This window comes from Phalacrocorax aristotelis, chromosome 1 (assembly GCF_949628215.1).
Source record: "Phalacrocorax aristotelis chromosome 1, bGulAri2.1, whole genome shotgun sequence".
Taxonomy (NCBI): Eukaryota; Metazoa; Chordata; class Aves; order Suliformes; family Phalacrocoracidae; genus Phalacrocorax; species Phalacrocorax aristotelis.
The window spans coordinates 18,385,479-18,405,359 of record NC_134276.1 but is presented as its reverse complement, the minus strand read 5'-3'; the positions used below and the strand labels follow the sequence as shown (position 1 = coordinate 18,405,359).

Sequence of the window (19,881 nt, the reverse complement as noted above, 5' to 3'; positions counted from 1 at the left end):
TTGTCTGGTCACATTCCAGGCAAGATGCCTGGCAAAGCGCAGTAAGGACCTTAATGTCCTTGTAGTGAGGGGCACAAAACTGAACACAGTATTGGAGGTGCAGCCTCACCATTGCCAAGTACAAGGGGACAATCACTGCCCTGCTCCTGCCGGCCACGCTATTCCTGGTACAAACCAACATGGCTGATGAATCCAACATTGGATGAATCCAATGTGGCTGAACAACGTGGTTTCTAAGCAGAGAAATAAATCTATGTCTCACTGGGTAGAGGTTGGTGAGCGTGGGCCTCCACCTGGGGTCACCATCCCCGTCCCTCCGAGGCCACAAGTGATGCCGGGCTGGTGGGAGCGCTGGTGACAGGATGCACTGCATGGTCACCGGCACAAACCCCTGTTTTGCAAAGCCAGGTCGTGTCCCCACACCCAAATCTCCAGATCCTGCCAAAATGTTTTCACAAGTTTCCTCTTTAGTAAGAAACATTTGGATTTCAGTACCTTTTAGGAGGGATTTGGAAACTTTTAGGTTTTATTTATCGAAAGCAGAATTTTACTTTTCTATTAAAACGTTTAGCCTTCATCTAAAATGTGTCTTGAAGAAAATTTCAATGAGGTTTCCCAACAGGTTAGGAGACCTGAGTGTTGATGCTGTGGGTTCAGCCTGGCCTGCTGCCCGTCGCCTGCATGGATGGCTGCAACACCCACTGCACCCACCCTGCTCCCTTCAGCTTCCCTGGGGCCCAGGGTGAGGGGCATGATTTGGAGATAAATTTGTCCTATAGAGCATGAGGACCCTGAAGTGTTAGAAAAGGTGTAATAAAATATTCAGCAAATCTCTACTCAATGGAAATTTTGATAATGGTGACTAAACACGGCCTGAAGATTTACTAGCTTAATAAATTAAGATAGCCATGTTAAGGACTTCTTTTAATTGGGAAGTAAAAAGGAGGTACTGAATAATTTCCTATTTTGACAGAGTCTCCAGCTTCTGAATGCTTCAATTACTCTTTAATTTTTTTCTTTGCTGTTATTAGATATTGTGTATCCTATACTATAAATATTTAAGTTAACAGTATTCATTGCACATATAATACATGCAGTTATACAGTTGTATGTATAGTATATAATTATGCAATATAGATCAAATTTTGTCACAGACTGTCCATTGCATATACATTCTACAACAGTGCTGAAGTTACGGGGCCTCCACCAGCATCAGTAAAATGTGTGTGCATTGTGCATTTGTGCATTGGACACGCCGCTCCACAGTCTGCATATTACATTACAGGTATGCAAGTACCAGAGAAGCTGAGATGTGGGCAAATATTCTATAGCCTGTGATATGGAGGCAGTAATTTCTGGGAGCCACTGCTCCATGAGCTGATTTATCCCCCTTTTCCCAAACCCTTTTAAAATGTGCTTATTTCCAATTATTTGAGATTTTTTGTTCTTTTCAATTTCTATTGCATCTGTTAAATGTTTTTAATATATGCTTGCTATTAATGCCACAACTCAGTGATGTTTTTAAACTGCTTTTGAGAAATAATGTAGACATAATTCAGCCAGAAAATATACTAACTATAGGGAATTTCATCTCCATTCCCTTTGATGCAAAGCTTAGAGTACAAAATCATAATGCAAATCATTAGAATGTTATAATTGCAAATTTTGCTTAGCCAGCATTTGAGCTAAATGAAGTTGGGCTGTGTTTTAAAATGTGCTTTGAAATGATGGATTTGTCTCTATTTGCACTTTCCATGCAAACCTATCAAATGTCGCCACAAAAATGTAGAGTACTCAGCAGCATGTGAATACCTTCCACCGTCTTGTCTGTTCCAAGTATCCTTAGGTACGCAGTAGCCATTGCTCTAACAGTTATGGGGTTGGCCTAGAGGGGTCGGCAATGAAAGTACTGAGTCTAAGGGTTCTTGCATCATGCCCAAATATGCTCTTGTGCAGTAGTTACGAGAAGCGCCAGCCAGGGAATAAAGAGAACTTGAACAACTGAGAAGCAGTGAGACAAGAAAACAGTGGTACTTTTTGCTGGTATTGAAAATAATGTGCATCTCATTTTGCATGGCTTATGTAATGACTGTAATTTTTTTCTAAAGATCTGTGCATTAATTTTCTGGGAAGTAAAGACATCTGTGAGCCTCAAGGTTTTGTGGTACTTTGCTACCACTTCAGGATGCTTTGAAAGTACACAGTGTTACATAATCTTGTTTTATTTGCTTTAATTCTATTGCAAATGGATTATTAGTAAATTCTGATGGTAATGAAGTTACTAATTATTGATTAGTGTATGGTACTACATTGGCCTACTGCTTTATACCTTCACATGGATTGTAAAAGGCAGAGTGAATGACACTTAATCCCAGAGCTGTCCATGGGTTCAAAGTGATTTGCAAGCAACAGCTCATTAAGATTTGGATGATCAGTGAAATTAATACCATGCATAATATCCTGGATGTCTCAGAGTGAATTGATTCCAGGCATAAATCTGTTGGCTTTGAATGAGTTGCATCAGAGAGAAATATGCGCTGCTACATTCCCTTCTAATGCCCTGAATCACATGGCACAAGTCAGACATAGATAATTCCTCTAATTTTCACTTAGTCCATGATGGTAAAAAGCATTTGATGGTTGATTAGTCAGTTTTAGACTCTCTAGGTATGTTCAGTAGGGATACTAAAACTTAATGTTTTTTGTTTTGGGGGAAAGACTCGTATGTCACTGCCATGGACAGTCATGATGACCCTATGCACAAACCATGTCATGAGAGTTTCTGAAGACCATCCTTTTAAAAGGACAAGGGCAAATGGACACCGACCTGTAGCTGAAAAAAGAAGCACCATCAGTGACCAAACTTTTCACATTAAACAACTTTTTCTATGTTTGTTTCTGTTTCAACAAGAAACCAAGCACTTTCATTTCCGGTGTTTACTGTTTGGGCTTCACCTCACCCTTTCAGTTGATAACAGTAGCATTCTGGAGCAATTGTCCGTGTGGGGGAGTAAAGATTACTGTTGCTTTTACTTGAAGTTGTTTCAGCTTTTGGTATCTTAGCATGGCCAGACCACCTATCCTGTGCTCCTCAGGATGACCTGTTTGTTCTTAGGCCAACATTGTCCTTTAGCTTCTCTCTTCCTGATGTTTATTCTTCTCTGATGTATTTTTAGACAACAGTGCTGTTCCCGTACGGTTTCCTTGCTGGAAAACTTTGCACTTTTTGTCCTGAGTTACACTGAGGATGACATGGGGTGGTGCAGGGCACCTCTGTGCAGGCAAAACCTGCAGGAGGGGTTTTGCTGAGGCTGAATTCCTCCCAGGACATGGAGAAGCGCGTGGCATGCATCAGGCAAAATGTGGCCATTGTTCCATGCCCAGGCACAGAGTTGCAGAGAACCACTGTGGGGAATTACATCTGATCTAATTTTTCCTCCTCTAGCCTGTTTCGAACAGCTAGAAATTTACTGTTCCATTCACTCTGTGTACTTCGGGAGTTATAGTTGGTCTGCCAAGCATGGTAGAGTAAAAGAGGATACAACATGAAAAATTAAAATTTCATGTTCTGTTTTTCTGACATATGCAGCTCTTTTTTTGGTGCTCAGTAAACTTTGTCTCTCTTTTGTTTTAAAAGTTTCTCTGAGAGTCAGACTGTGTTTTCCGCAGAGAACTGGGCAGAGAAAAATCCCAATAAAATGAACAGTGTTACTGTGAATTTCAATGGTCTGACTGAGCAAATTGAGACTTACATCTTCTAAACTTATGTCCTGGCATAGCTTGCTCATTTAATGCATATAACACCAGCTATATGTCAGGGAAATGAGAAAAATGGTCTGCACAGAGGAGGCTTTTCCGCCTGAATAATAAGCAGTAATTATTTTAAAATAGCAAATTTTTATAAATTATGACTAAATAGCCAAACTATTTGCTTGGCACTGATAACTTAACCAAAACGGACAGTTCTCGGAAGTGCTGCAGAGTAGTGCCAGCCCTGCAAGGTTTTTATTACTAAGATTATGACTGAAATATTTTCCACAATTCCTCCCCTCAGTGTTAGTACCTTAATACTTAGCAACTACCACTAACATTTTAAACTATCGCCCTGCTCACTGTCAGACTTTGGTGCCAAATACGACTTCTGGCAGCCCCTTCCTGCAAAGAAACCATGCAGGGGAGAAGGTGAAAGGGGAAGAAGCCTGCAACATAGATGTAGTACCAGCAGAGCTATAACCAAGCGTTCCTCTCAGGCGGCTGTCCCACAGGGTTAACCGATCCTTAGGGAGCAGCTGGAGCTGGGGATTGAATAGCCTGAGTCTCTGTGCTGACTCTGGGTCTTTGGCACTTTTCTTCATCCCACAAGTCCCTTAACAGTGATGGAAATTTCTCTAGGGTCTTAAGGGTTCTGGCAGTGGTTAGTCTCACTGCGCCCCCAGGGCTGTGGAGGGATGGAAGAAATGATCTGTATCTTGTATCTTGTGCATTCATTTCCCTGGTGACTGAGTTTATTGCCACAGGAGGCTCAGTCTGTCCCTCCACAATTTTCATGGAGCGGGAAAACCCAGGTCGCACACAAGCAGATTTCAGGCCACAGCAATGAGTAATCACAGTAATTGAACTAGAACTGAAACTTCAGCCTGTTTACCTAAGCATTGACTTTATTTACAATGCATAGATTTTCTTTTTGTAACTTCTACTCTTAAGTTTCTGTAGGAGCTCTTTAGCTGCAAGGTGGGCCTTTAGCAGCTTGTGGAGTTAATCAGGGTTATTAGTTTGAGCTGCCCTTGTAGCCTGTGAGGCTGCTGAAGGTTGGTGTCAGCTGGCTTAGAGCACTGCTCCCACAGAGTAGTAGTCTCTCAGCAGACTACACACTGAGTGTCCGTCTCAGAGTAGCTTGGGCCTCGCCTAAAACGTGGCTTTCTCTGAGAAATGAGTGAACAAAATACTTTCAAAGACAGTGATCCATTCTAGCAGCTCAGGATTGGGATTTTGGATCCCTCAGTTTGAGTTTAAATGACATTTACCTACACCTACATAAAGAGCCTGCTACTCCCCATTCCTGTCTGGCCTCTGTGAGCAACAGGCAGTCATGTGAGGAGATGCCATGCAAGTGCTGTGGTGCTGTTGGCTGCTAAACAACTGTTCCCTGTCTCCCACAGGGGAAAAAGCCCACAGCCTACATTATATTTTGGGGGGTTTGTGCTATTGAGCTCTTTTCCTGGAAGCATTTTAGCCATGTGTTTCCTCTTCCACTGGTTGCCTGTGGGATCAGCAACTCCATACAGGAAAATTATTGCTCGTTGGAGTCCTGTGCCTATTTTGAGTCTTCCATGTCAGAAGTGCTGCTTAGCAAAATATTTTGGGTTTGCACAACCAACTTTGTTTTCTTCACACGTATGCTACACTCCCTTTAATTAAGTATTATGCAAGGCAAATTGTCTTTAGGAACCTGTACAACTTCATAGTCTTTACATTATGCTCGACTGGCATGTCTTCAATCACACCACTTTAATCAGATTTGCACTTTCATTGAAACGCGCTAAACAAATCTGCCATACTCAAAAGCAAAATTCAGCTTTTCCACAGCTGTATTTGCTTTGCAGAGGAGGAAATACTGCTGAGTAAAATGACAGCCTATGTAGGTACTCAGTTTTCAGAGGGAAGCCTCACGCAACGTAGCACTAAAACCCAGACGAATTACTACCAGAAATGAGCTGGGAAGTAAGTATGCATGCATTCATGAGACAGTAATTTTTTTTTTCTCTGAGAAGTAGGCAGATGGAGTTTTGGTTGAATTCTTCTAGTTTTAAATACATTTAGTGATACCATCATTATCCTTAAGAAACCTAGGCATCGTAGCTGCTACCACATGAAGTTAAGTACTAGAGCAAAGGGTCATTACACAAATACTTGGACTTTTTTTTAAATCTGTTTAATTTGTTGTGCAGCCCTATCCCTTAGGCTTTTTAGAGAGATTTATATTTTACAGATTCCTCTCTTAATTTCATTCACTTATTTAAAAGATTATCTTCAGACTCTGAGAAGAAATGAGCAATGCAAGTGTTTGCTATTGACAATTGTGTTTTGATATGTAATGGTTTCTTAAACAGTCCAGCATGTTCACGGTATGGTTCCATGCTCATGTAGAACATAAACCCTGAGCCCTTGTCCTTTCTCTCGAAGGCTGAATAAAGGCTGCTGAAATTGCTGTGCCAGCTCCAGGCAAAAGGCAAGGGTGGAGACTTGTAGGAGCTGATGTCATGTGCTGGGGTCTACAGCTGGAGAAAAGGCGCTCGCCCTGGATGTTAATTATGTAAAAAGAGGGCAATGCAGCATGTATTCTGTAAGGGAGCTGAAACACCAAGACTGACATATCTGTGAGCATGGTGCACCTACCCATCTTTGCTTTAAGTTAGGCAGCTTGGGTGCCAGTAACAGTTTGGCTGTGGCAGAAGGGATCTCAGCACAGAGCAACCGCGGTGTACTTGGGTGCTCAGTCAAGTCTGTATTATTTTCTGTGAGTGCAGGACAGTCACCAGGAACCGAGTCATCTAGCTTGAACTTCGGTAAGTCTATTCCATACCGAAGGCATAAATGAGTACTATGAACATACGCTACCTCAAAATTTTATCCTCGGTTGATTCCTAGGGCGTGCAGCTAGGTTCTGCTTCTCACACAGGACAGATGCAATTATGAGCAAGCCAAAATACCTGAAGAATTAGTGTGTAAAATATTTAAATGAGCAGAGGAAGGTTTTCATTATTCTTTATCTAACTTAAAATAAAAGCAATGAAAATTTAAACATCTTGGGAGTTCAAAACAATACTTTATATCCATTCATTTGTCAGGCCTATGAATTAAAATACAAACTGTTTACTACTTCAACAGCTTTTCCTTTTCCTAACTGGGATTTACCACACTTTAATTTGCAAAAGTTGTGGGGTTTTCTTAATAAATAATTTCTGCTTATTAATTTGACTGCCAAATGAGATCTCTCTAATTTCTGTAATTTCTGGAGATTTCATTCTGGTATCAATAGTAAGTGTTGTATTTGCCCATCCTGGGGAGAAAACAGGAATGTACATGTGCTGAACTATAATCTGTTCTATGGCCTATTCAAGCTGTTACTTATATACCGTACTGCAAAACATCTGAAAACAAAATGAGGTATTTCAGCAAATCATCTATTTATCAGACATTTCTATGAACTGCAAGTGTGCAGTGAGGAGGTACAGTAGTGGTTTAATATATCATCAAGATGGACAATGTTTGAATGTACATGTTAATCTACAGTTTTAGGAATTACAAATAAGACAACTATGTGCACACTACTTCAAATGCAGTGAACTTCCCATCTAGTTGCATTGACAGTACCAGTTCCTTACACAGTTGAATCTGGTTAAAAGTTCTATTCCCAGTGTAATAAATGTGACACTACAGGTACAACACTGACAGCAGAGATCATTAAGGCTCTGTTGTGATGATCGTTTATTTCTCTGTGCCCCTCTCCTCCCAGTCCCTTCCCCCCCAGCGCACCCGATTTTTTCATACAGAATGAAAAGCTTGTTGGCTCCAGAGTATTCAGGAAGAAAAGCTTTAAGACAAAAGATTTTAACCTGAAAGTAATGAAATGTGTAATGAAATGTAGATTCATAGTAATAGCAATACCTGGTACTTATAAAGCTGTTTTAATATATTTAATTTTCTTTTTTTGGTATGGCAGAAAAAAACAGTATCCACATCCCATGGTGCTAAACACTCTACAACAGGTAGCACACAGAGAAAAGAGTCCAGACTGAAGATCATACAGTCAGATTGGGTCTCAGCAGTCTTTGTGAATTTGAGGAAGAAAGAGCATCTCTATTTTTGAGATACAGAAGGTGAGGCACAGAAAACATAAATGCCTTGCTCAGAAACACACAGTGAACTAGTGGTAGACTTTGGGTCTGTTTACTCCCCAGCCACCGATTTCTTTGTTGGCCCATTCTGTGCTCTTAAACAACTAAGAGAAGATCTGAGATATACTTCATGGGCCTAGTATCATAGGGGAATCGGTCAAATGCACACAGCCTGATTCTGCACTATCTTCTGGCATCTGTAGTCACTTATATTTACCTAAAGAGGGCCTAAAATACCCTCAAATCAAAACTGATTTGGTGTAAACGACTAATATATGTAGTTTAATCGAGACTCAGGCTCACAGCAATTACTTTGTGGCATGCTGAGACTAGAATTAAGTAACTGTTTTAATTGCTAATGAATTAAGGCTAATTCCTGTTTATATTAAGGCCTCTGTATCCCTCTATGACAGTGTAACTGTGCCTCAGCGCAAGTGAGACTCAGGCTATTGGAAAAATTAACCTTCCAGTTCCCTTTGAAGTCAGTAATTTTAGCAGCCCTAAATGAATAAAATAACTAGAACCAAACAACCTGTCTCTATACTACGGTTTATTTACAAAAGCATTGTAAAAGGACCTAAAAGTAACCTGAGGGAAAACCAATTATGTTTGTTGAAGGAAAGAGATTAGATAGACTTGTTGCCCAGCCTTGAAAATGGAGAATTGTAACACGATAACACACCTTTACATGAAGATAACTGGCTTGATGTTCGGTGGTTATGAGTATGCCCAGATAAATTGTAGATGCTTATCAGCTCTGGAGATCAAGTCATCTTTTTATACTACTACAATAAAATAGAAAGAGACTTATTGGGTATTTAAGTGCTAGACGTATAGGGCATTGTTTGTATAAAGCTAGTGTGTGTTACATCCAGAGCAGTAGGAAGATGACCTCAAGCTCAGCAAAATGCTACATGATCACAGATTTTTCCTATTATTATTGTTATTAAAAGCTATTATGTGTTGCTTTCTTAGAATAGGGGTTCTCCAACTTCGTTCTCTGTTGCCAAGTATTATTTTAGAAACCCTCTCCTTTCCGAACAATCTATTCATAACCATTTTTGTTTTAAAACCTTCATTTTTTTAGACAACAGTCTAACATGTACTGGCTGAGAATAAAACAATCCTTGCTCTATTCAAATTTAAGGCCTGGGTCCCCATGGGTTGCAGCACTTTTTAACTTAGTTTTACTTCTAGTTAGAAGTAGATTTGTTTTTTAAAGCTAATATGGAATTTGTTTGTGTAAATTAATATAATTCCCTAGGCATCACTGTGGCTATGATAATTACTCAGCTGAGGATCTGGCCTACGAAAAGTAACTCCAGTGGTTGCGAAATCTGTTTTGTATACAAGTCAAATAACATCTGGATCATATGTGACTTTACATTTAAGTCCATTGGCAATTCAGAAAATATTTAATAATAAATTTCATTGCTTCTATTCCCCATTTTCATATACAAATAAATCATCTTTTCTAAAACATTCTTCTTCTTTAGTAAGGCTTGTACTCATAGTCATATCAAAAATGTTTGCTATTGGAGCAATCTTTCATCTTGCTTTCTTTAGTGTTATCTTTATTATGAAATTCTACAGCTTTCTAAACTTTGATGGTCATTAGCAACCCTGCACTTGAGTAAAGAATCACATTAAAAAAGTATAAGGTATAATATTTTCTTGTCCAAAACTAAGGCAGGATGAACAAAAGTAATGAGCTCATCTGAGCCTCACCTCACAAGCCTTGATTTTAAACAGTATTCAAAATACAAAGCCCAAGAGAGGATGTTGTCACAATGATTATTGCGCTTTCTCAGTGTCTTGCTATCGGATTAGTTTTTCCTTTAGCAATTTATAATTTCTTTTCCTGAAGACCACACAAAATTATTGTACTCTGGAAAGAAAAAAAGCACTTAAAGTTTTATGAAGTTATGACTTAGGCAGAAGGATACAAAACCAAATTACCATTCTATGACTCAGCTACGTCATGATCTAATATTGTTTCAAAATTATTATTGTTATTTAGGTTGGCATCATCTTCTGAACACCCGATGTGCTCTTTGGCATGCTACAAGTTCAGCAGATGCACTGTCTTCTGGGCTTTACAGCTTCTTCTGACGAATGCACAACATTTGGAACAAAGCCGCTCTTGACACCTTCCCATCCATCTTGTATTGAGATTTCTCCTTTTTTTACAAGTTCATAGATGTCTCGTGTAAGAATTGTAAAGGACTCTTCAACATTCGTGGCATCTTTTGCTGAAGTTTCTATATATTTCATACCACAGTCAGATGACAGTTTTTCAGCTTCTTCTCTTGTAACCTCACGCTGTGACACTAAGTCACATTTATGTCCGACTAACAGGAACACAATCTGAAAGGGCTGCACATGCATTTTCGCTTCTTCTAGCCAGTCTTTCACATGTTCAAAAGATCGTCGATTTGTGATGTCAAACACGAGTAAGCCACCCACAGAGTTGCGATAATAAGAGCGTGTTATTGATCTGTGAAGGAAGAAAGAAGAAAAAGGAAAATTAAAATACATTTTCACTTTATTCATAAATACATTACTCTTCCACGCGGCAATGTGATTTTATCTACTATAAGTTTTATGAAATGTCTTTGCTTTTTTAAAACTAATTGGAATTTATTAATTCACCTTCTACACAAAAAAATGTTCCTTTTTCATTTTTTCTTACATTAAAACATTAATTTCTAAACATTCTTGAAGCCAACATCTTCAGTGTGAATTTTGAATGCTGAATTATTCTGCAAAGTACTCTTTATTAGCAAATTGTTGCACATGTTCACAGAATAAAATCTATGTATTTATTTGTCAAATACTTGTTGATGTTAAAGTCTGAGCCCTTCAGTTTTATACAAACATGCACTTCACTTTGTTCCAATCAATTATTTCAAACTGAAATATGTAGGCAGATGTTGAGAAACCTGGAGCCTAAGCTTGCCGATCTACAAGCGTATCCTTTTGTATTCCTTGCAGAAAAATTCTTCGATATGAAAGTTTCTACAGATAATCATAATTCTTTGTGCTTGCAGAATTCAACAGGTAACAGACTAAGAAAAGAAACTCCCTAAACAAAACTGTCCCAAAGCAACTGAGCTGGGCAAACACACTTGTTCGAGAACTGACAACGAACACTTCTACCCCCAGCATCTCTCACACAGAGGTTCAAAAGCTCTTTATAATTGCATGTACTCTTTATTGGCATGAGACTTCCAGGATTGGCAACAGATATTTTCTACTTTTGAGCCCTCTACATTCCAGAGCATTCGCTGGAAGTAATTTTGGAAGAAGAAAACCCTTCCCCTGGTTGAAAAGATTTTTTTAATATGCTCTAGAAGAAGAAAAAATGTTCATTAGAATGTAGAGCGAGAGAAAGATATAGGGACTAAAAAAAGATTCTAAGTCTGTAATCATGAGCAATAGGGGAGGATGGAGAAGGCAAGAAAAGGCAGTTTAAAGGAAGTGACAGCCTACCAAGGAGTGGACGCAAGCACTCGTTACTAGCATAAACATATAGCTACTGTATATATAAGTATTCTCCAACTGAAATGAGATGCACAATCTCTATTATCAGTCACTATTTGAAATTCTAATTTAGCCAAGAATTAATTCCATTTTATCTTACGATTATGAAGAGGATTCAGCCTCAGAACTTGCTTTCCATAACAGTAGCTTCTGTTGATTTTCAGTTCATTGCATTTCATATAGTGTCTTATAACAATTTGAACATAGAGGTATAATTAGCAGCAGTAGTCATATTACAGATAGGTAAGTGCACAGCTAGATAAGGCTTAGGTTTCTTGACATATCTAAACTCATTTAGCCACAGCAAATGGCATTTGAAATGGTTCTATTTAGATAACAGGGAGGCCTTGTTTGTCCTAATGTTTAGAAAGATCTTTTCTATGTTCCCAGCAACACAGTCCATAGAGTGTCTCTCTGAAAAGTTTAAATGTGAAGACAACAGGATCTTACCCTCAGATTAATTCTGATAGGCTGGATATGAAAAATGACACATGGTTTCACAAAATTATTCAAGACCTTAAATGAGGGGTGTCACATTTTGTGAAGTATTAAATAAAGGTGCCGTAAAGATCTGTTTCATGTTTTCTTAAGCATTTTTCTGCTGTAAAGCCGTTGCAAACATGAGTATATTAAAATAAATCAAGTGATTCTAAAAAGGAGTGGAAGTGGGTGACAAAAATGGGATTAGATTAGGAGAAGCAGAAGCCAATACAACCTATTTTAATTAAAAACAAAATCTTGAAAACAGTTATGCCAAAGAAATGCATTAGCCAGGGAGGAAAGTAAGTTAGTATTGAAAATGCAGTGCGTCATTTACCCAGCATTTCTATATAGAACAATGTTATATCATGTATCTATGAACTGGAGTACTGGAAAACAGCTCTCCATGTGTTACTGGGTGCTTATACACAGCAGTCAGTACCCTCATGTGTTGCAAGTCACTTCTGCAGAGATATGCTAATTTAAACGAGCTGATGATCTAAGCCATTATATTTAATTACATGTACATATTGCCTGTAATGGAGATGATGAAAAAGCATCTGTAAATTTGCTCTGTACATCTCAGAAACTGGGTGAATATAAGGGAGAGACAGCAGTCTATTTTCTATACTTTTGGTATGTATAATTTGAAATTAGTTTTCTCATTACCAAAGAAGGTTGATTTACTGGAGAGGCTTTAGAAAACAGTGACAGAAGAAAAAAGTAACACAAAAAAGTTTTAAAGATACAAATGATGCATATGATAGCATGTTATGTGATTGTCTAACATCTGAGAAAAGGATGATGTTTGTTAAAATATGGTCTACAAATATTTGAATAGTTTTACTACTAAATGAGTTATTATTTGCAGTTACATTTTAAAAGAAAGTATTTCTGACAAATAAGGCAAAATTTTGAAGCAGAAAGTTTAGGCCATCAACTGGGAAAAAACAACTGGACATGTGAAGGCAGTAGGTTGTTCAACAGTACCCAAAACATCTTACAGATGCAAAATATTTTACTTAAATATGACAACCAGAGTAGACTAAGTATTAGATATATGTTTTTAGTAGACAGCTTAGACTTATTTGGAAAATGAACTGTGTGAAGTGGATGTACTTCTGCTCACTTAGGCCCTGTATCTCACCTAGAAAGAATGAAAGAGCATTGACTTAAATGGTCTGGTGGGTCTCAGCTGTTTTTTTTCTTTGTGTTTTTTCTCTATAAACCTAAGCGCAAGGGGAATTTTTGCCTCTTATTAATATTATCGCTAATCATTATAGGACTTTTAAGTGCCTTAAACAAGGGTTAGGCAGAACAGTAACATGGACATCTGAAGTTGTGCTCCACTCAGCTGCATATCTAACCATGGTGTCTGAATAAGTTTCCTGGGCACGTGAGTGCTTTGCCTCTGCACCCACTGCAAGCTGCTCAGCAGAGACCACCCTGCCTTCCCTCTTAGCTCAGGTCCAAGCTGAAAACAAACCATTGCTCCAGGTGAGTGCCAAGAAGGGTTCTGCTTGGGAGGACTACCCAAGAGCATGCCAACACCCTCAAATGAGTTCAAGCTCCTCACAAAATGCACAGGAAATTTCTTTTAGCACAGCGGAGGGACCTATCTTTCACACAGATGCCTCATGCACTACTTCACAAGGCACAGGTCAATGTTCATAGAGCCCATGGTACAGAGGCTGCTCGAGGGTTTTTGCTCAGAAGATATACAGCTTTATAGACTTTACAGTCTATGTCAATGTACTGCATATGTCTTCACTGAAAAGATTGATGATGAGAGTGCATGGTAGCCAACAAAAACAAGGAGGGCTAACAGTAAAAGGCTCTTCATGCAACAGCTGGTAGACTTGTAGAAAGTGGACTGGTAGACCTTGGGAAAGATGTTATGAATGCAAAAAGTTTATATGTATTCTGTGGAAGGCTGAACAAGTACTGAACAAGAGACAGAGTGAGGTTTAGTAAATAGACAAACCGCATCAGTCTCCAGAAGTCTCTCAAGTTCAAAGTCCAAGAGAGCAGAGTACTCAGCAGAATCCAAAAGCTCTATCAGAGACAAGATATCCAAGTATGGAGCACAGACAAAACCAGACTGGCCTTTCTTGTGTTCCTTGATAATCAAGGAATCCACTTACATGACTATACACATTTTGGTAAGTGCTGCAAGATGAGACTCCAAAAGCAAAACGAAATTTTTTAAATCCCCTACTGTTATCACTTTTTGAACAGAAGGAAGAAAACCCTAGGGTCCTGCAAGTTTTTGAAGCCAGGAAGAGGAACTGCTGACAGGTCAGGTTTGAGGTAGTTCAACTTATTCATAAAGGATATTAAAATTTCCATTTCTCAAATTATCCCCATGCAGATCCTAAATTCTTGTTGAAATGGGTGCTTCTCGTATAAAGTAAACTTTGATTCAGCTAATTAATGTCATTAAACTAGGGCTATGGAAGGGAATGTGTTATTTGCAGCACCATGATTAATTTTCTGTGAGGAAGGAGGGAGAGGGAACTACTTCCTTTAGTAGGGAGAAAGCCTTAAGTTAGGGACCAGGTGGGATTAAGGTGAAAAAGTAATGGCCAAAGAGCAGCCTTTCTTCTAAAACTGGGGAGACAGCAATGAAGCCCACCATCTCCTCCCAGGAAACCATTCAGAAAGGAAGTGCTCGTTGGAAGTGGGAAGCAGAACTTAGTTCAGATTTAGAACCTGGCAAATCTGCCTGTGACTTTGAATAAAAGGGGGACTGAACTCTTAAATCCACCCCTGCAACTGTATCTATTCATGTGTCTTATCTCTTTGGATAAAACATTTTGGTTTTCTTCTATTCCTTTGTGCCCGGTACTTCCTTGCTGCCTCCTCTCTCAGTTTCTCTTTCACAGAAGACTCTGAACCCTTCTCAAAGCCATAGCTGATGGACACCCACGTGTCTGCCTGGGCCTTGTTCAAGGTACAAGCTGATGTTTCTGGGGGGAACTTGCCTGCTTCCTGTGGCTACACAAAATGAAAGGAAACAACCCTCCTACTTAACAGAGGTGACTGTAACCCCTTGGTGGCCAGAGGCCTACGTGGCTGTGCAGCTCCTCCTCTTTCAGGCTGGAGTATGCATGTCACATTCGATGATATGTTACAGCCTCCGGTCGGTCCACACTAAATATGTGAACTATTATGCTACCTTTGCCTGAGAGTTACAAAAAGTGACATAAGCATTACTGGAAAGGTAGTTCTTATTTTCTCCCACACTCCATATAAATAAAACAGAGATCACAAAGCTCCTTATCTGTGCTGTTGTTAAATATGGACTCTCCTAGCATCCTCAAGACCATCGTAACTTTTTCTTTCCAGTAAGAATACTTGTATGAATAATATTTTTACTCATTTTGTATAATGCTTGGCATTTATAATAAACGAAAGGTAAATACAGATAAAGGGTTGGAGAAAATCAGTTCTTCCCTATTAGAACATGTTAAAAAGGTAAGACTGCACTAAGTATTAAAAGGGAACCATGACACTTTGATATTGAATGCTGTAAGGTTCCTCCAGATGGTTCTGTATTTGAAATTGCTGGAGGTGAGACTGCTCCTCAAGAAGTTATACGTTGTGATATACAGAAATGATACGTTAGAATATTCTTCCAGAGGATGGGTTTGAAGTGTTTAGTTTTAATTGGGAATATTTGGTAAATGCAGATCCTAAATTCTTTTTGAAATTATGCCTTCCCATGTGGAATACGTGTTGGTTCAGCTAATTAATTCTGCCTAAACTAGCACTGTGGAAGGGAAAAATACTGTCTAGGACAGAAGTCATCCTCCTAGCTTAATCTAAATATTAGGTTAAAGGTGTAAGACCCTAATTAATACTCTCAAGAAAAGCCTTGGTAAGATGATGGCCACTCAACAATTGTTTCTGAAAATGAATTAGAAGATTTATTAATCACATCAGACTCTGGCTTTAGGGTGACTTTAAATCAGTCACAGTGTTTCCTTCTCATTATGATCTACTGATCTTTACCAGATGAACCAAACTTTCAGTAAAAGCTTTATCTAATTTTGAAGACTTATTTTTATACTATGACTAAAGACTACATTGTAATGGTATTAATTTTGAAAATACATATTGCTTACTCAAAAAGAAGAATAAGAATAGTGTTTTATTTTCAAGCCATGTGTTAGAAACAGAATGTATCTAATATCATAGTCTACTAAAAAGTGGGTTAATGTAATTGAGGCATCCCCACAATATTTTGCCCCTGCACTCCTTAGTCTTAGCACCACTACCGAGCACTTTATAGCCTTGGAAGTCTCACGATTGAAATATATTGTTGGATTTAAATACAGGAAAGTTAAATACATAAAATAAAAAATCACAGCAAAGTAGGTGATGGGAAACACAGCCAGAGCAGCATATTGCTCTAAATGACAACTAATCTCAAGATAGAAAGAAACCTCGGGTGTACCCCTCATTTGCCTTAGTCTGCGTTACGGCCCTGAGCCTATACTAAGCCAGTCTATAGGTTCTTGTTCTACTAAAGTGTTAAAAGTTATTGATTATGTTGTGGTTGTCCATATGGCACATAGCACAATGGGAGATGCTGCTTAGTGATGCCTTACCGATGTCAAAGTAAATATAGACCATAACTGCCCTGTCTGAGCTCAAAATAAGCCAACTGTCCAGCACCAGTGTTTGCAGCTTGCTCACCCTTCTCATGGAAGTGGTAAGAATTACTTTATTTGAGAATTAATGCAAATAGTGCATGTTAAATATGATTTCTAAGACTGTGCCTGAAACCCCATTCAAATACAGCAGCATCAATGAACTAGACACATGTAAGATTTTTTCCAAAACAATTCTGCAAGAAGATAAGTGCTGTCTTAAAGAGAGCGTGACGGCAGATGTGTCACACCTTACCTTTCCCCTGGGAATGTCGCTAATGCCTGGGACCAAAAGAAGGGGGTTATTATGCAGCCAGTAGTTTGCCCTGCACGCAGGGAACTCCCCAGGCAAGGAGCTTTAAAGGCAGGTTTTACCTTCTCTAAAGTACCAATGCACGTGAACCAGAGCAGAATTGGGAATCAGAGCAGCAAACTGCTTGGCATTTCACAAAATTAAATTACTTCTTGGAATGATTAGTTCTTCCCCAAGACCATCTTTGCTTGTGACGTGTAGTCTTCTCCATTAGCAGAGAACAAAATGTGCAAGATTTTAACCCGTGGTGTGTAACTTAGTAGAATATTTATGATTTACCTGAGTAAGTGTAAAACAGACCATACAATAAACGCTATGATATTTGGTACACCAAATGACAAGAAGCTCTTAGCAGAAAAACAAACACAAATGTTTAAAACTACTTCCTTCAGTTTGTACCTTCTGGGTATTAGAAAAAAACGTGGCTGTATACTAATGGTAAATTTAAAAGCAACTGAATGCATGACTCATCACTGTATATCCCCTGAGCATTCCCGGGTTAAAGGTTGGCTATCATTTGATTTAAAATGAATGCAAAACTCTGCATTTGCATTCTTTTCAGTCAAGTGCCTTGTCATTGGCCATCCTGGCTATTTGTCAGCAAATTCAAAATAGAGACATTATACATTCTTAGTCACTTGTTTACAAGTATTTTACATTGTTTGCTGGAAAGCACAAAGAGGATGAAAAAAGCTAAGAGCTTGCCATTACCACTGTTAATTTCTTTGCTAACCCTTCAGAGGCCTGCCTGCAAAAACATGTATAAAGTTGTGATTGATGCAAACCCAGGAAAGTTTTTTTGTTGCTTCACTGCAATTCTCGTTATTGAAAAAAAAGGGTTGGTGTCCTCTGGTAAGGTAGCAAAACCCCACCTCTTCAGCTGAGTGTGAGAATCTGCACAACTGTTGCAGCAGAAGACAGGGAACAGAAAAAAATCAATTCTGGCCAATGAAGAGACTCATTTCAACCCTACTGCTAGCATCCCAGTAACAGCAAGGGTGTGGGCCAGGTACCACGCAGATGGGCTATGCATTAGCCTCCCACCTGACTTTGCACCTACTGAACCCCAAATCCAAACGAAAATCCATACACAACCTGCCTGAACTGGCAAGTGCTACAGATACAACAGCCGCAAGAGTGAGTGAATGACAGTACCAGTTTGTACGTTGGGGAATGACTGTGACTCTTGGGGGCAAGAAAAGAGGGTAGTTTTGCTACCTGTTTGTGACAGCGAGGAGAAAGGAGAGATTTAACAGTGCAGCATTTGAGCTAGTTTAGCCACACTATAAACGACAGAGGTATTCGTGAAGGCTCCTGGCAACCGTCTGCAGAAGGCAGATAAAACACTAATAAGGGACTGCAGCTGGCTGCCCGGTGGCTTCCACACTGCCAAGGCTGCACTGGTGCTTGCAGCGCTGCTGTGCTGGAGGGAGGAAGAGCAGGGAGGTGGCCTGGTCTCTCCAGATTGCATGGGAGGGAGAGTTATGGCAAAGGGAAATACTGCAGAGGAGGATGAGTTCTGAGGTGATGACAAAGTAAGAAATGCAGAGTGAAGCAGGGGCCTCCTGCTGCAAAGAAGGAGAAAAATGCGGCGGAGGGATTGCTGCTCTAGGTCCAGAACTTCAGGGCAAAGATGAGGGAGGGAAGGAGAAACACGACAAGGCCACTTGTTACCCCCTAGTGTGAGCTGGGAGGGGAGGGGTAGCTGTTCCCTGGTGGGTGTGAAGGGAAAGGGTGGGGAAGGAGGAAGCTCCCGAGGGCGGGGGTGGGGGGGAACGGGTGGGCAGTGGGGCCAGAGGGCAGTGGGGCCAGAGGGCTGGGGGGCATCGGCAGGCAGTGGGGTGGTGAGGCTGGGTGGCAGCGGGGTGGACGGCTCTTTGGGGCACAGCGGCCAGGTGGGTGCAGAGTGCGATGTGCTGGTGGGCGAGGCAGAGCCCTTGGGCGGGAGATGTGTCGGATGAGGAGGGTACGGTGCCGCGGGGGCGGCGGGGGCCGGCAGGTCTGGCGGGGCGGGCGGGAGGGGCGTGCGGGGAAAGATGCGGGGTCCTGTACCTGAACCGCTCCTGCCCCGCCGTGTCCCAGAGCTGCAGCTTGACCCTCTTGCCGGGCTCGATCTCCACCAGCCGGGAGAAGAAGTCCACCCCCACGGTGGGGTCGGAGTGCAGCGGCCCCGGGAAGCGGCCCTCGGTGAAGCGGTGCAAGAGGCAGGACTTGCCCACGGTGGAGTCGCCCAGCACGATAAGCCGGAACTGGTAGATCCAAATCGCCGCGTCCATGGCGGCCCCGGCCTGGCCCGGCTCCGCCTTGGGGCTCTTCCTGGGACTCCTGCGCGGCCGGTGCCTGCACCGCGCTCCGATCGCCCCCACGCCCGGCATCGGCGCAGAGGGCGGGCGGCGGCGGGGAGTGCGCGAGGCCCGGGAGGGGAGCCGCTCCCGCGGGCGCAGGACGGGGCCCCCGGGCGGGAGGACACCGGCGGCGGCCGGAGGCCGGGTTCCCCCGACCCGCTCCGCTCCCAGGCGCCGCGCCGGGCTCCCGGTGGCTGCCCGGGCGGGGTGGGGCGGGGCGCGGCGGGGCGCGGCGCAGCGCGGCGCGCGGGCGCTGTCCCTTCAGCACCCGTCAGCGCGGCCCCGCTCCCGCCGCCGGCCCTGCCCCCCGGGCCCCGCCCGCTCTGCGGCGGCGCGGCCGAGTCGCGCGCCGGGCCTCCCGCCGTGCGCCATGTGCGCAGCCAGATGGGACCACCCCCGCCGCGCGGCGCGGCGCGGCGCGGCGGGGCGGGCTGGGCAGCGCAACACAACGCAACGGAGCGCTGCCCCGCGCCTGCCCCACGGCGGGCTCTGCGGAGGGGACCAGCGGTCGCCCTGCCGCGGCGAGTCTTGCCGCTACAGCCCGTGCCCGGGGTCCAGCTCGCCCAGCAGAGCTGCTGCTCGCGTGGGCAACAAACGTGGGGGTGGGCCAGGAGAAGGGGGATGCCAGGGGGAGGCCTGGAAAATCT

General features: G+C 41.8%; 1 protein-coding gene across 1 annotated transcript; it reads right to left on the bottom strand.

Annotated features, from left to right (window-relative positions):
* Window positions 1-7,207: 7,207 nt before the first annotated feature.
* On the bottom strand, window positions 7,208-19,378 carry RAB39A (RAB39A, member RAS oncogene family). The gene is made up of 2 exons (XM_075082384.1): window positions 18,942-19,378; window positions 7,208-10,395 (listed from the first exon to the last, which is right to left on the bottom strand). The coding sequence occupies exons 1-2, from the start codon at window positions 19,262-19,264 to the stop codon at window positions 9,969-9,971; spliced, it is 750 nt and encodes a 249-aa protein (XP_074938485.1). The 5' UTR covers window positions 19,265-19,378; the 3' UTR covers window positions 7,208-9,968.
* Between the last annotated feature and the right edge of the window lie 503 nt (window positions 19,379-19,881).

Coding starts and splice junctions, on each gene's coding strand:
- RAB39A (XM_075082384.1), bottom strand. CDS start 19,264: ATGCCGGGCGTGGGGGCGATCGGAGCGCGGTGCAGGCACCGGCCGCGC. Junction 10,396..18,941: donor GCGGGGCAGGAGCGGTTCAG/GTACAGGACCCC, acceptor CTTCCTTCACAG/ATCAATAACACGCTCTTATT.